Source organism: Ochotona curzoniae, unplaced genomic scaffold (assembly GCF_017591425.1).
Source record: "Ochotona curzoniae isolate NIBS_2020 unplaced genomic scaffold, NIBS_Ocur_1.0 contig_291, whole genome shotgun sequence".
NCBI lineage: Eukaryota > Metazoa > Chordata > Mammalia > Lagomorpha > Ochotonidae > Ochotona > Ochotona curzoniae.
In genome coordinates this window covers 17,462,410-17,476,736 of record NW_024465649.1, presented here as the reverse complement: position 1 = coordinate 17,476,736, position 14,327 = coordinate 17,462,410, and the positions used below count along the sequence as shown (strand labels likewise).

At 35.9% G+C, this 14,327-nt stretch overlaps 1 protein-coding gene across 1 annotated transcript in view; it reads right to left on the bottom strand.

Annotated features, from left to right (window-relative positions):
* The window catches only part of LOC121155326 (selection and upkeep of intraepithelial T-cells protein 1-like), a 174,715-nt gene that overhangs the window by 152,455 nt on the left and 7,933 nt on the right, over positions 1-14,327 (bottom strand). The window contains exons 3-4 of the mRNA XM_040978620.1: positions 13,765-14,046; positions 6,421-6,543 (exon numbers count right to left, since the gene is read on the bottom strand). Of these exons, the coding sequence (XP_040834554.1) occupies positions 6,421-6,543; positions 13,765-14,046 (405 nt within the window). The remainder of the gene's footprint in view (positions 1-6,420; positions 6,544-13,764; positions 14,047-14,327) is intronic.

The window sequence follows — 14,327 nt, the reverse complement described above, 5'->3', positions numbered from 1 at the left end:
TAAACGAGAAGACAGCAGATCTTTCTCTCTGTCCTTCTCTCTGAAAATGTCTTATCAATAAAGATAAATAAATCCTTAAAGATTTAAATGCTGTACCTTGTTCATTTTTGCACTGGTTATTGCAGCCAATATATGGAAGTAATCTAATTATATTGGCAGGGCAAAATACATACACACAAACATGCACACCACCTACACACACACAGCAGAGTTTGTAGAAACACAGAACTAAAAGAATTTATTTTAGTGCAAAAATTGAAATGCATGCATATTTTTCATAATGTGTGCTTTCATGAATTTTAGCACATTTTGTATGTATGTATCTTTGTGTGTGTATGATTTCTATTTAGCATTAGAAAATAAATTGGCACAATCTAAAGTGTGTGTTAAGTACATTTGGTGTTGTACATTCTAATATTTTGAATTTTTGTTGATAAACTATGCTTCAACCAGGTAAGGATAAAAGCCTTCAGTAATACACCTCTGTTTATCACCCTCTGGCCAAAATTTAAAACATACATAGTTTTTATTTGAATGGTGTCTCTTCTGGAGTAGATTTTATTTACTTCAGATGCATGTACATTGTGTGTGTCAGGGTAGTAAAGTAATTGCACATTGAAATTGTCTTACATCTCATGATCTCTTTGAATATCACTGAGTTCTGCCAACATAGTTTTTACCAAAAGGCTGGTATTTTGTTATTATTTCTGTAATGGAACATTGCATTATGTGGTATGTTACATTGTAAATAAGGGGTCCCAATTTGTACAAATTATTAATACATAAATTCAGTGATTTTGGGGCAGACATTTGGGGCATCAGTTAATATGATGTTGACAATGCCTGTATCCCATATCAGAGAGCCTGAGTTTGAGTCCTGGCTGCATTTCTACTTCCAGTTGTCTTCTAATGCACATCTCCAGATGCAGTGAATGATGGCTCAAGGACTCAGGTCTCTGTCATCCATGTGGGAGACCCAGCTTGAATTTGAGGCTCTTGACTTTTATCTGGTTGGCTTCCTCCTGATTGTAATGGTAATTTGGGTAATAAACCAGCTGATAGAAGATCCCTCTGTAGGTTTGTACTTTTCAAATAGACAGCATAGTAAATTGGATTTTAGGAATCCTAGCTCACATAATACTAACAGCAAGAATTTGTTTTTTGACAAAACCACACCTTAGCAGTCATAGTACTAATGAAGCAACGTGATAGTTTCATAAATCTTTTGATGAAAGCAGTGATGCCTTTCATTCTTTCTTGTCTCTCAAACGTTTGTAGACCTATATCTTGGCTTTAATGACTCATTTTTTTTCCCATTTATGAACTTCTGAAGTGCTCATATCACAGATAATTTTTTACCAAAAGATTTTTTAAATATACATTTCGGAAAGGCAGAATGACAGAAAGAAAGAGAGGGTTGTGTGAGAGATGGAGAAAGAGAGACAGTGAACTCTTCTATTCACTGGTTCACTCTGTGAATGGCAATAACATGCATGGCTGGAACACGCTTCAGGAGCCAGAAATCTCATCTGGTTCCTGAAGGAGCTGAGTGCATCAGACCACAAGGGAGCTATTCACAAGCCAGGAACACCTGGGCTTGTGTCTAACCTTGGAACACCAAGTGGCAGACTGAAATCCACAGTATTATCTCACCTTTGTGCCCCCCTCCAGTTAAAAATAACAGAAGACAGTGTCCCTGACCTCAATACTATCTCTTCTTATGTTTTCTTTCATTTGTAAATAACAGACCAAAGCATAACAAGATGCTCGTTAATGTCTTATTATTATTATTAATATTATTATTATTATCTTTATTTAGTTTTACTAACATAAGAACAATTATTTTAAGAATTGCTAGCTTCACATAAGGTAAGAATTAATGAAAGCCTTTGTGTTCTTTTGGGGTACAAAAGTCTCTGTATTCTCACATAAAGTGCATTGTCCTGAAAGTGTGGATGATGGCCACAATGCAGAATAATAAAATCATTTTTACGTTAAGCTTCTTTTTCTTGTTTGTTTGATTAATCCTGACAGGTTCTCCCACATGGGTGGTGGGGCCTACATATTCAGGCCATATTTAATCATTTTCCCAGGCACGTTGTCTGGGAGCTGGATCAGCAGCAGAGCAGCCAGTAATTGAGCTAGCATGCTGAATTGAGGTGTTGGTGTCACAAGCCCTGTATTCTAGGATTTCAATTTATATCTTTGTGACAAAGTAGTTTTTTAAAAGAGACCCTTATTTTTACTCAATATTATCTGGTAATATACATTCATGACAGTAAAAGACAAATTAGCATGTATTTATGGAATTATTTCTACTTTTGGAAATGTTTTCAGTTTTACTTTCTCTCGCACTCTTAAAATTCTCTCAGAAATGCAGTGAATACCCACTTTAAGGGGAACAATATGTTTCCAACGAGTTCTCATAGTATCATAAGTTTTATTAATCACCGACAACTTTCCTAGCATGTTATTTGTTCTAATTTATGTATAAATCAAGAGTGCATATATTTCCATTTCTCCAAATAATCATTAAAAACTTAGTGTTTTGAAATTTGCTACTCTGATAGAAACGGGATGAAACCTTTTTGTTTCAGATCACATTTAACCTGAATAGTAATTGCTAACCTTAGTTTAATATTTTTAAGCTATTTTTAATTTTTATTTTTTTGGAGGGTATGGGATGTATCTTTCTTGTAGTTAACCTCATGTGTGCACAGTGTAGGTCTCTACCTTCTTTCCAGGAGCTCTCTCACTTTTGTGGACTGCTGAGATTGTGTGATTTTGCCTGCTCTGATGTTTCCTGCAATGTGAATCAAATTCTAGACTAGCTCCAAAATGTATTCACTTTATTTGCACCAGTGAATCTCTCTCTTAAATAAGACATCTCATTCAGTAGATTCACTCTGTAAATACCTGCAAAGCTAGAGTGGGGCAAAGGTGAAGCCTTTGTGTGATGAATTCTTTTAAGATTTATTTTATTTTATTGGAAAGGCAGATGTACAGAGAGGAGGAGAGACAGAGAGGAAGATCTTCCATCCGATGATTCACTCCCCAAGTGGCCGCAACTGCCAGTGCTACGCTGATCTGCTGATTTGAAGCCCCACATGGGTGATGGGAATCCAAGTACTTGGCCCATCAACTACTGCCCTGCAGGGCACACATTAGCAGGATATTGATATTGGCTAGTGAGTTAATCCACTAGTGAATGAATTGAAGCAGACACCCTGTCTTAGAGCATTTGAGTCTTGCTTAGATTTTTTTTCTTGGAACTCGTTTCCCAGCTGATCACAGGAGGTCATTCACCAAAGTCAGTGAATCTGAAATGTCCTCTGTCTGCAGGAGGATGTGAACAGATTTGTTCTCATTGTATGCATACAAGCATTTTTCCTGAACCTCAAAATACCTGATTGCACTACAGATGACACTGAGATAAGTCTTTAGTCACAGAACTGTAGTAGGAGAGAAAAATGGTTTTGATAATTTTTTTATTGTTTCCATTAATTTCTGTTATACAGTTTGGTAGGTTTAGCGATTCTTTCCCACTCCCATCCTCCCCTCCTGCCATTTTCCCACAAAATATTACCGCAGTATGCTAAACTCCATTGTACAATTCAGCTATGAAAACACATGCATATATTAATTTACCTACATATTTATCTGTTTTATATTCTGTATGAAGGTTATTTTATATCAGAGAGAAAATGTGATATTTGTCCTTTTGGGATTGGCTTATTTCACTGAGCATAATGGTCTCCAGTTGGGACCATTTTGTTGCAAAAGGTAGCGTTTCATTGCTAATGGTTGTGTAGTATTCCATGGCGTAGGTGTATCACAATTTCTTTATCCATCCCTCTTGAAATGGGCATCTGAGCCGTTTCCGTTTCTTTACTATTGTGAATTGTGCTGCAAACTCTACATTGAGAAAGTGACCTGTGACTCTATGTTTTGTTTTTAAAGTAAAACTGCTTTGGTTTCACTACTTGTGATAAATGATACAAAATGTAAAATAAAGTAATCAGCAGGAAGAATTTATACAGTTAAAAGTTATTATTTGATTTGCTAGTATCTAGAAGATCATTGTTAAAATTGCGACAGAGATAGGCTGATTCCCACCTGCAGTACTGGAACCTCATTTCGTCATTTCCTGACTACTCCACTTCCAATCCAGCTCCTGCTGATGGTGGGAGAGCAGTGGGCCTTCGACAATCATGCGCCCTGGTGGGAAACCTGGAAGAAGCTCCCCTCTCCCATTTTTGGTCTGCCCAATTCTGGCTGTTGCAGGCAGTGAGTGAATTTGCCTCTCTGTTTCTCCCTCACTCCCTCTGGAACTTTCAAGCAAACTAAATAATTCTATAAAAGAAATAAAAATATCAACATTTTTGGAAGAATTCAAAAAATGTTTTAATGTGTGTAAAATTATATATTTCATTTTAACTTCTTTAAATATTTTCTTTGTAAATATCAGAATAATTTATTAGTGTATATTTACTGTGTAATAATTTCAAACAAATTGGATGCATGACTGTTTTTGTATTTATTTTCTCTTCTTAGCATAAGAATTTCCTTTTAGTTATCTTTTAGCATAAGCTTAAATATGTTTTACACACATATTTAATAGAATTTCATAGTTTGGGCTTTATATTTGTATATTTTCAATACTCAATATTTTGGTTAAGCCTTTAAAATATCATGAATTTGAGAGTAGTTTTTTTCTAATTTTTAAAAAATAAGTTGTAAATATAAGATACAATTACTGATATAGATTTATTTCTTCAACCCAAGACATTCTCCACTTTACCACTTAGACTATTGGTTTTCTTCCTAACTTATCTTCTGATTGTATCTTCACTTTTTTTTAGTAACTATAGTTTATACAGGAGCTACAAATTATACTCAAGTTTGAATATCAAATTATATTTTTCCTCTCCATGTGGTGTAATGGTCCTTCTCTGCAGGGCATAAGATGAGAAGCTTTAAGTTTGAAGGATACCTGTTTAGGAAACAAAAGTTATGCAAGGTTTGAAAATTCATACCCTACTAAGACAGGTAGTTGAAATGGAAACCTACTGGAGAATATAACGAAATCCGCTGTGATGCCAGATCTATTTTTAACAAAATGAAATGCACCTTTTATTTATAAATAAATTGACTTAACGTCTGTCTATCAAATCAATGAGTGAAAAAATGCTAGGAGGAAATCTACAAGAAAAAGGGCATTCTGGAAAAGAGTTTGATTCAATTTACATACTATTTCCTAATTACTTAAGAAAGTGCATGTGCACTGGTGAAATTTTGATGAGAGAATTCGTTTTTTCTTTCTAGCTCTCTGACTCCTTTTTGAACAGTAATTTACTGTATGTTATGCTTGCTGAATGAATACATATGTATATGTATGTATATTATATATTATCTACATATATATTATATATAGCATATATTATATACATACATATACATATAGATGCATGTTAAGAGTTTTATATTCTTTTCCATTTAGAAAAGAATTACATTTGGAAAACCAAGTCAGGGCCTGCAGGACATTCAGAATCTGCTATTGAGGGAGACAGAGCCAGTTGAATCTCCTCTGAAAGACCTGAGAAGGAGATGAATACAAGAAACCTCCAGGTTCATGGGTTTAGATAGAGGACCTGCCAGAGGAACAAGCTGTGTATTGGGAGACTGTCCCTTGCTGTTGAGATGCAAGGGATCAAGCCCCGTCCTTGGATGCCTACATGACAACCTTTTTAAAAAAGTCTGATGCTGTTAATAAACTTTGACTATTGACCATCAGTCAGTAGTCCATGTGTGATATTACTGGCTCCTGCAGTGATGGATTTGGTGCACAGACAGTGAACAAGGGCCCTTACTATTTAGGAAAGAGTTATAGATGTTTCAAATATCCATGCTATACTGTGAAACAGGTTCAGAAATATTCCTTCCCCGGCCCTGTGGACATCTTATTTCTGATAGAGACAACTACAATGTGAAATGTTCAGTTCTGCCTCTGGTATCAGAAAACAACTTTTCAAAGAGCTCATTATATAAGTGTACTTCAACTGAAAGATCAGTGAAATTGTGTGCAAAAGTTGTTGAAACCCATGCATAGTTTTGTTATGTTCATTTTTCATGAACTTTTCGAAGACCTGTCATACAAAAATATTTAGGAAATCTCTGGGCCTCCCACATTCATCTCAGAGAATGGTTGCAAATATGCAATCAGAGCCAAGTATGTTACTGGCATTCAAAAGACTAACATTGGTCAATGTTTGAACCCCTAGGAGCCTCAAGAAGGATGCATGGCCATCTGTTTCTTTTCCCGGTGAAGACAGAAGGAGGAGAAAATCATGGCTCAGGACATCTTAGAGGGGAGTCAGAGAAAGGTGCCTTGTGAGGTGTCACCATTCCCACAACACATACCTCTCAATCTGAAGTAAATAAAGGAAATCTGCATGACAATGAAGGTCATTAGCACACACAGGATCACACTTATATCTTCCAACCACATGGTATCCAACTGGAACTGTGGGTCTGAAACAGGGACTGGGGAGAGAAACAAAAATTAGAATGCATGCAGCAAAGAAAAGAGGGTTGGATTTCAGCTTTATGATAGGCTTAATTTCCACGTATTCATTCTTCCATATTTCTAGACTTAAATGGTGAGGAGGAAAAAAGTAGGTTGATCTATGTAGGTGAGTCTGAGAGAGAGTAGAAACGATACTCTTTCTGACCTGAAAGCATTCTGAACATGCCAGAGATGTCTAAAATAATATTAATAACAATAATATTAGAAATGAATATTATAAACTTGGGATAGGCAAGTGGTATCAGGGAATTCAGGAAAATACTGGTTTTCTGAGAAAGGAGACAACTTTGTTCTTATATGTTGTGGAAAGTTTTATAAGAGGAGTGGGAATTTTAGTTGTGAAGGTAATATCAAAGTGAAAGAATCTACATGTACCCATAGTTATGTGTATGTAAAAAAAATATGTGTGTGTGAGTCAGCACATATGTGAGCAAGGTCTAGAAGATTAGGATGATTAGAAATGAAAAGGAAGAGTAGGTGTCGCCTTGCCTATACAGCAAAAATGCATAAGGAAAGCAGGCTGCAGATGGATCAAAATGTGGCTAATATCATGGTACAGTAGGTTAAGCACTGCCTGTAGTGTTGATATTCTACTTCGGGGTCAGTTTGAGATCCTGCTGCTCCACTTTCAATCTGTCTCACTATTAATGACCTTGGAGAACAGTGAAAGACTGTGGGCCCTTGCACTCATGTGGGGCACCAGAAGAGGTTCCAGGGTCCTGGTTTTGGACTGGCTCACCGACACCTCAGTCACTTGTGGGATTGTACCAGCAGATGGAAAATCTCTCTTCTTCTTCTCTCCCTATAAATCTGTATTTAGATAATAAAAAAAAAATTAAAAAATAATCTACCATATGATTCAACAACTCCACTCCCAGGAATATATACAAAGGACGCAAAATCTGCATTTTAGAAAGTGACTCAGGTCCAGCGCAGTGGCCTAATGGCTAAAGTCCTCACTTTGCAAGTGATGTGATCCTATATGGATGCCGGTTCTAATCCCAGCTGCTTCATTTCCCATCCAACTCCCAGCTTATGGCCTGGGAAAGCAGTCAATGATGGCCCAAAGACTTAGGACCCTGCCCCCATGCGGGAGACCCAGAGGAGGTGCCTGGCTTCTAGCTTCAAATCATCTCAGCTCTGGCTGTTGTGGCTACATAAGGACTGAATCAGTAGACAGAAGATCTTCCTCTCTGTCTCTCCTCCTCTCTGTATATCTGTCTTTCCAATAAAAATAAATAATTTTTTAAGCTAAAAAAGTAAATAAATCAAGAGAATAATTCACTAATCAGAGTTGCAATGACCAAGGGCAAAAGAAGAGACATAGGCACAATTAATATGGTTACTGACATCTCCCCTGCAATTGAGCAAAATCCTCTGTCAACCTTAGAGTTAACTGAGGAAGACACTGAGGAACTGCCAAATAAAGTTTTTTTTTTTAAATGTAATAAAGCTTCTTAAGAACAATGAGAAATACATACACAAGTTCAAGACATTTAAGGAATATGTTACACAAGAAATAGCATTACTGAAACAAAATTGAGTTATTAGAAATGAAGCACACAATACAGCAAGTTAAAAATGTAGTGGAAAGTCTCAATAAACGTTATAAATAATAATATAAATATTATAAATAATATCATTACCTTTTATTATAATTGATATAATATATTAGAATATCAGAATGTATATCAGAATATGGTATATATTGTATTATTACATATGTATAATATATGATATATTCTGACATAATAATAATTATTATATATCACACATAATACATATTATATATTGGAATATCATATATAATGGAAATTATATAGAAAATATAATATATGATATTTTATAATTATATATAAAATATAAATGTATTTACATATTAATTATAAATTTTATATAACATAAATTATATATTATACTTAATACTTTATATTATGTATAAAATAATTACATAAAATATAATAGTTGATATTTTAATAAAATAAATGCAATATATTTCATATTATATATATTGAAAATCGACATAATTGAATTATTTTTAATGTACACACCCTGGAATGTTACTCAGCCATAAAAAATGAAATCCTACTTTCCACAACAAAATGGATGCAATCAGAAACCTTTTGCTTATTAAAATAAGTCAGTACCAAAAATACAAATATCATGTTTTCTCTGATTTGTTTGAACTAATATATATGGGATAAAAGTTATAGATATATACATATATACATATAGTTACATACATGTGATTACATATTTTATGTGTATATATGTACATATAGATATAAACAAAACTGCCAGCTTGATATTTGGTTACCGTTTATAGCCACTATATATTCCTGAGGAACAGTAGTGTTTGTATTTAAATTCCTATGACAACATGGGACACATAATAAACATTGAAGATACATTAGCCATCGTTGTGTCCCTTTCTTCCAGTACCGATGGGTGATATCTGCTTTGAGTACTGCCACAGTTAATGTGCAAGACTCCTGTACAGATTTTCTTGGAAAAAGATTTAAAAAGGCACTTTCAACCTGGATTGATTTCAAGACATCAGCGCCTTCACTTCACAGGAGAAAATTAACAACAATATTCCCCCCAAAGAATCCAGCTCTACTTGTGACACCTGCATTTGTCATTTGATTATAGCTCCAACTTACATGCATAAAGAATTATTATATTTTTTCTGATCACTGCCTTATATGTAAAACATTTATGGGGAACTCACACATGGGGCACATTTCAAACACGTTTGTTCAGGTATCCCAAAACTTTGACTGTTACCAATTCAATCTCAAAGACCCCCAAAATGATAGTGAATAGATTCAGGTATGCATAAACATGACAAAATTGAGTGAAACTTACATAGACATATGAGTCATTCTGAGAACATCTGCCTTGCATCAATCTTTGAACAAAACATATTATGCCTAAATTGCACATATCCTAAATTATGATTTTCTATAAGCTTAAAGTACAGAAAGATCAATATAATGTGGTATAATGTGTTAGGTGATGTAGTGCCTGGACTTGGGGAAGGGGGATAAAGTTTTATGAAATACTTTTTTCATACATGTAGATGCATCAACCTTTTATGGTTAAGCCCATATAATTCAAGAGGTTGTAATCTGAATCCTATAACATACAGTCCCAAGTGTTAGTTGTTTTTGTATTTCAAGTAAGATTACTCCTCTTTAGCTAAATGTCTTGCTGCAGATTGGACGCTGAGGAAAGGAAATATTTTCAGAAGGTTTCCATCCTTTTCATCCCACTTACCTCTTTCTTTCCAATTCAACCATACAAGAACTGGGACCGTTGCTGACACTGATAACACGACTATAATTATGCTCACCGCAAGGGGAGATGACAATCTGCGCCATCTACCTGAGGAAAAAGAGATAACACAATCATCAACTGTTGCTTTGGAGACACTTCAGGTTCTGGAAAAGTGTGTCAAGAAAGCAATGCCAGCTGGTCACTAATTCAGATGTAGATCTAAAGGATCAGAGCAGTGTGAGCAGGGACACAAAGCAGAGGTATTTATTGGACGTGAGAAGCTTGAGGTTTGCAGGAAATCTGCCACCAATCAAAGGGCCTCATTAGAGAGGACAAGGAAAAGTTGTGGCTTGTCACCATCCTTCTACTTGCATTTGAAAAGGGCTTGGAGAAGGACAGTTCTAGAGAACTGAACGAAGAGATCCTTAGAGCATTAGATACAAGAATCTTGTGAATGAAAGACAACATGCTTTTAAAATTTTATCTAGGAGATGTCATGGTAGCATGAAAATATTTTGTGATAAGGAATCTATTTCCAGACATGGCTCCACTCCTCTGTAGATTATGGGCACAGTTTAATGTGGTGTTTAAATTATGGGATGTTGGGGTTCACGTGCCTTAAGTTCACTCTTGAAGCCTTTACTTGCTAGTCCTTTAAGGTACACCACTTACCTTCAATTGTCTATGTTTCATCATATGCTAGTGATAATAAGGTATTTTAGGGAGCATACATGCATTAGTAACTGTAAAGACTTTAATATAGGGTTTGTTAATATTAAAACTTAATAAATTTTAGTCCTGAATGATTATGTGATGATTCCTGTTAAAAAATTAACCTTGCATCAATTCTAAATAGGCTCATATTATGTTGGCGAGGAACAGCTAAATAACTGAGGACAATCTCTTGTCAAAGGTCAATTTAAAAGTTTCTAATTACAAATCCCCAAGCAGCTATTTGAGAAATGATAACAGGTGCTACATATGCTGACTTGGTAGGTTCAGTAAAATATGATCCATGGAAGTGCATATGCAAAAAAGGAAATGCATTAAAGATGTAATTAAGCAGAGACATTATGAAAAACAAATCTTAACTTGGACAGTGTCAATAAGCAAACAGAAACTGAGTTTATTTTGCAAAACAGAAGTTAATAGAGGTGAAAATTGTGAATTTGTGTGTTTGTTCAAGGTCTGGCTTGAACCTAGTATGACTGTATTCTTTTTGCCTGATGCTGCAATGAGGAGCTTCTTCTCAGCTATTTCTGCCATAAACAAGACAGGATTCTATTTCCTGTTCCTGATAGGATTGTCAGACAATTGCAGAAGTCAAATGAGAAATGTGTTATTTGTTGAGTGTTAAGAAAGCCTTTCCAGCTTAATTATAAATTATAGACATGGAGGATCTAAATTTGATTGAGGTACAGAAGCTCTGGCTTTCAGCTAATCAGTCTTATCAGCAGATCCAGCAGTAAAAGAACATGTAGGAACACAGGATGGGTGGGGAGCGTGTGTTTAACATACGCCCCAGGTCCAGACATGCTTGAGAGGCAAGGAACATACAGTCTCAGTTCAGCCCCCCACTTTGTGTCTCCCACCCTTCAAACTTTCTGACCTCTGAGTCTCATTTGCAGTTCAATACCAGGCAGCATTACAAATACCAGCAGCACAACAAAAATGGCAATCAGACTCAATGTCCAAATACGTCTCCATGGGGATAGCTCCGCTGAAATAGAGAATCACAAATTACACCACTCAGAATGAGAATGCATCCAAAGCATATTGACATTCAAGACTGCATCAATCTGAAACTCGCACTTGGGTCAGTGTGGGGAGGCTGATGTAATTGGGTGGGTGAGAGTAGAGTAGTGTCTAGTGTGGGATAGGTGTGGTTTGTTTGAGGCTGGCACAGAGCAGAGCCTCTGTTCCTTCCCATTAATTCTGTCTCATTTTCCTTGGCAGAAAGGTGAGCAGGGGAGCAAAGCCTCAGAACAGGTTTCCAGGGAAACTGTAACAAAGTCAGCTCCAAGGTAAGCTTTTGGCTTTTTCTCTAAATTTTCTGTACTGCTGAAATCCTTAATTCTTCAATATCTTCATTGTGTTTGGTATTAAACTCCCTGAATACATTTGGAGAAATATAAGTTTAAATGACCTTTCCTCCTTTTAATATGAACAAGTATCTTCCTTGGCATGTTGCTCTGTGTATATTGAGAATGAATGCCTGTCATTTCATCTGGGAAGCTTAATTCTTACTTCCTAAAGAAAAAAAGTCTAATCCTACCAGGAATATTCCTCTTTGTCCCATATTACTGAACAAGAAGATGAATCTAAGAAGCCACTATAGAAACAATCAAGAGTTTTGTTGTCTCATTGTAAAGATGTTTGTCATGGCCTAAACTTGGAATGAGTGGATGCACATAATTAATAGTTTGTGGCTTTAGAACCAATCCTATACCCATGCAAGCTTCTCCGGACTGCAGCTGAAAACAACTCAAAAAGACCTTTGCCAACTCATTAATCCAGCAAGGACAATATCCCAAGTGAGTTTAAATTTGATGATTGTGCTTTATAATGAGTATTTGTTCCTACTTGTGTTTTCTGCCCTCCAGTGAATGGAACACAAGAGCTGTCTGAGATGCTGCTACTTCCCAGAATTGTAATTCACTACCCAAAATTCAATTTTTTAAAAAAACACATATTTTATTAAAAATGAATGCTTGCATTAATTTTATGGACAAAAGCACTGATACATGTATATTTTCTTCAACGTCTACCAGACTTTTTTATTTAATTATAATCATTTAAGAAAGCAATTGCTTATTATTTACCCACTATGTGAAGCAGCTGTGATATATCAGAATATAAAACCAACAAAGATTCTATCCTCATCTTTTGGAGATAGTGGCGTAAGAGACAATAAACACCACAAACAAGTTATGCAGGATGCTCAAAATTAATTATACTATGTTAAAAGAAAAGCCAAAGGGATTGAGGAGGTAGGGGATAGGTTGAGCATGAACAGAAAGAGAAAGGGGAAGTTCATAGACTTTATAGCATTCCAGGAAGAAAAGCCAACTGGAATAAAGATCTTCAAGCTGAGTCTGACTGACATGATTAAGGAACAGCGAGGAAATCTATGAAATAGGGAAAAGGATATTTGGGGAAATTTTCCTCTGCAAATGAGAAAAACTATAGAATCTTGAATAGAAGGTGATGCTTTATGCCTTGCATTTAAAATGAGTCTTTCATCCTATACTTTGAGAATATACCGTGATGGACAAAACTAAAAAAAGAAGCAGAACTTCCAGGACGGTATTGGCAAAATTCAGACCATGGATGACGAGGTCTCGGAGTGGGATGGCAGTAGCCAGGTGGTAGGAAGTTGGTGAGACTCTGGGTATGTCTTCAAGGTAGAGCTAGAATTGTGGCTTTATAGAAAGAGGATTAAAAATGGTAAAAAATGATTATAATGATTTTGTTCTGATAAACTTAAAAATATGAAGCATGATTGGCAAGGCAGAATTGGGAGATTTGTTTGTTTGTGATGTATTGACTTGAGCTATTAACTAGATTTGCATGTTAAGATGTTGGGTTTCCAGGTAACTTCTGAGGAGAGAGTTCTGGGCAGGAGATATAATTTGAGAAGGCATCACCATAGGGATGGTACGAAAGCCATGAAACAGAATAAAGTCACAAAACAGAAATGATTCAAGAACTTTGCACTTGACTCCAATATAAAGGAGGAAGAATGAAAAAATGAAATGTGGGGAAGGGAACAAGAAGAAAAGCAAACAAGAAATGAAAGGTTAAGAAAGTGTTGTCTTAGAACAGAAGTGAAGAAAGTACTTTTTCTGTTAGTTTGTAAATTATATGACAATGGCTAGCATGTGAAGTACAAATCTCACCTGATAAAACGAGGCTTGTCCTTTCCTCCTGACCAGTCACAGGATTTCTAAGGCAGCAAGTGATGTTCTCAGAGGAGCTGCTATTAAGGAGAAGGGTCATGTGCATGTTGAACAATTTGTCTCCGTCCTGTGAGACGGTTTTGGAAGCAGATGCAATGACCTCTTCTCTGCTGTCTCTCCATTCCATCTGAGGCTCGGGGAACCATCCCCTGGAATTACACTCTACCACAATGCCTTTGATATTGGGTGGATACAGGAGAAGCTGTATTTCTAAGCTTGTAGCTGGTTGAAAAGAAAAACAGCAGGATTTTCAGGTGAAAGCAGGTAAGCTGAACAAAGAAATCAAAACTTTCCTTTAGCATTTCAATTGCAATTATCTGCATGGATTGATAGCCAAGTTCTGTGGGGGCACTATGACCATTACTAGCTAGCAAAAGAAAAACAACCAAGACATCAGTCCTTGTGGAATTTATAATTTCATCTCTTCTATCGCCATTGTTCTTCACTTTTGAACAACCATGAAAGACTTATAAATGCAAGGTTACAACTTTATTTGAAATTTA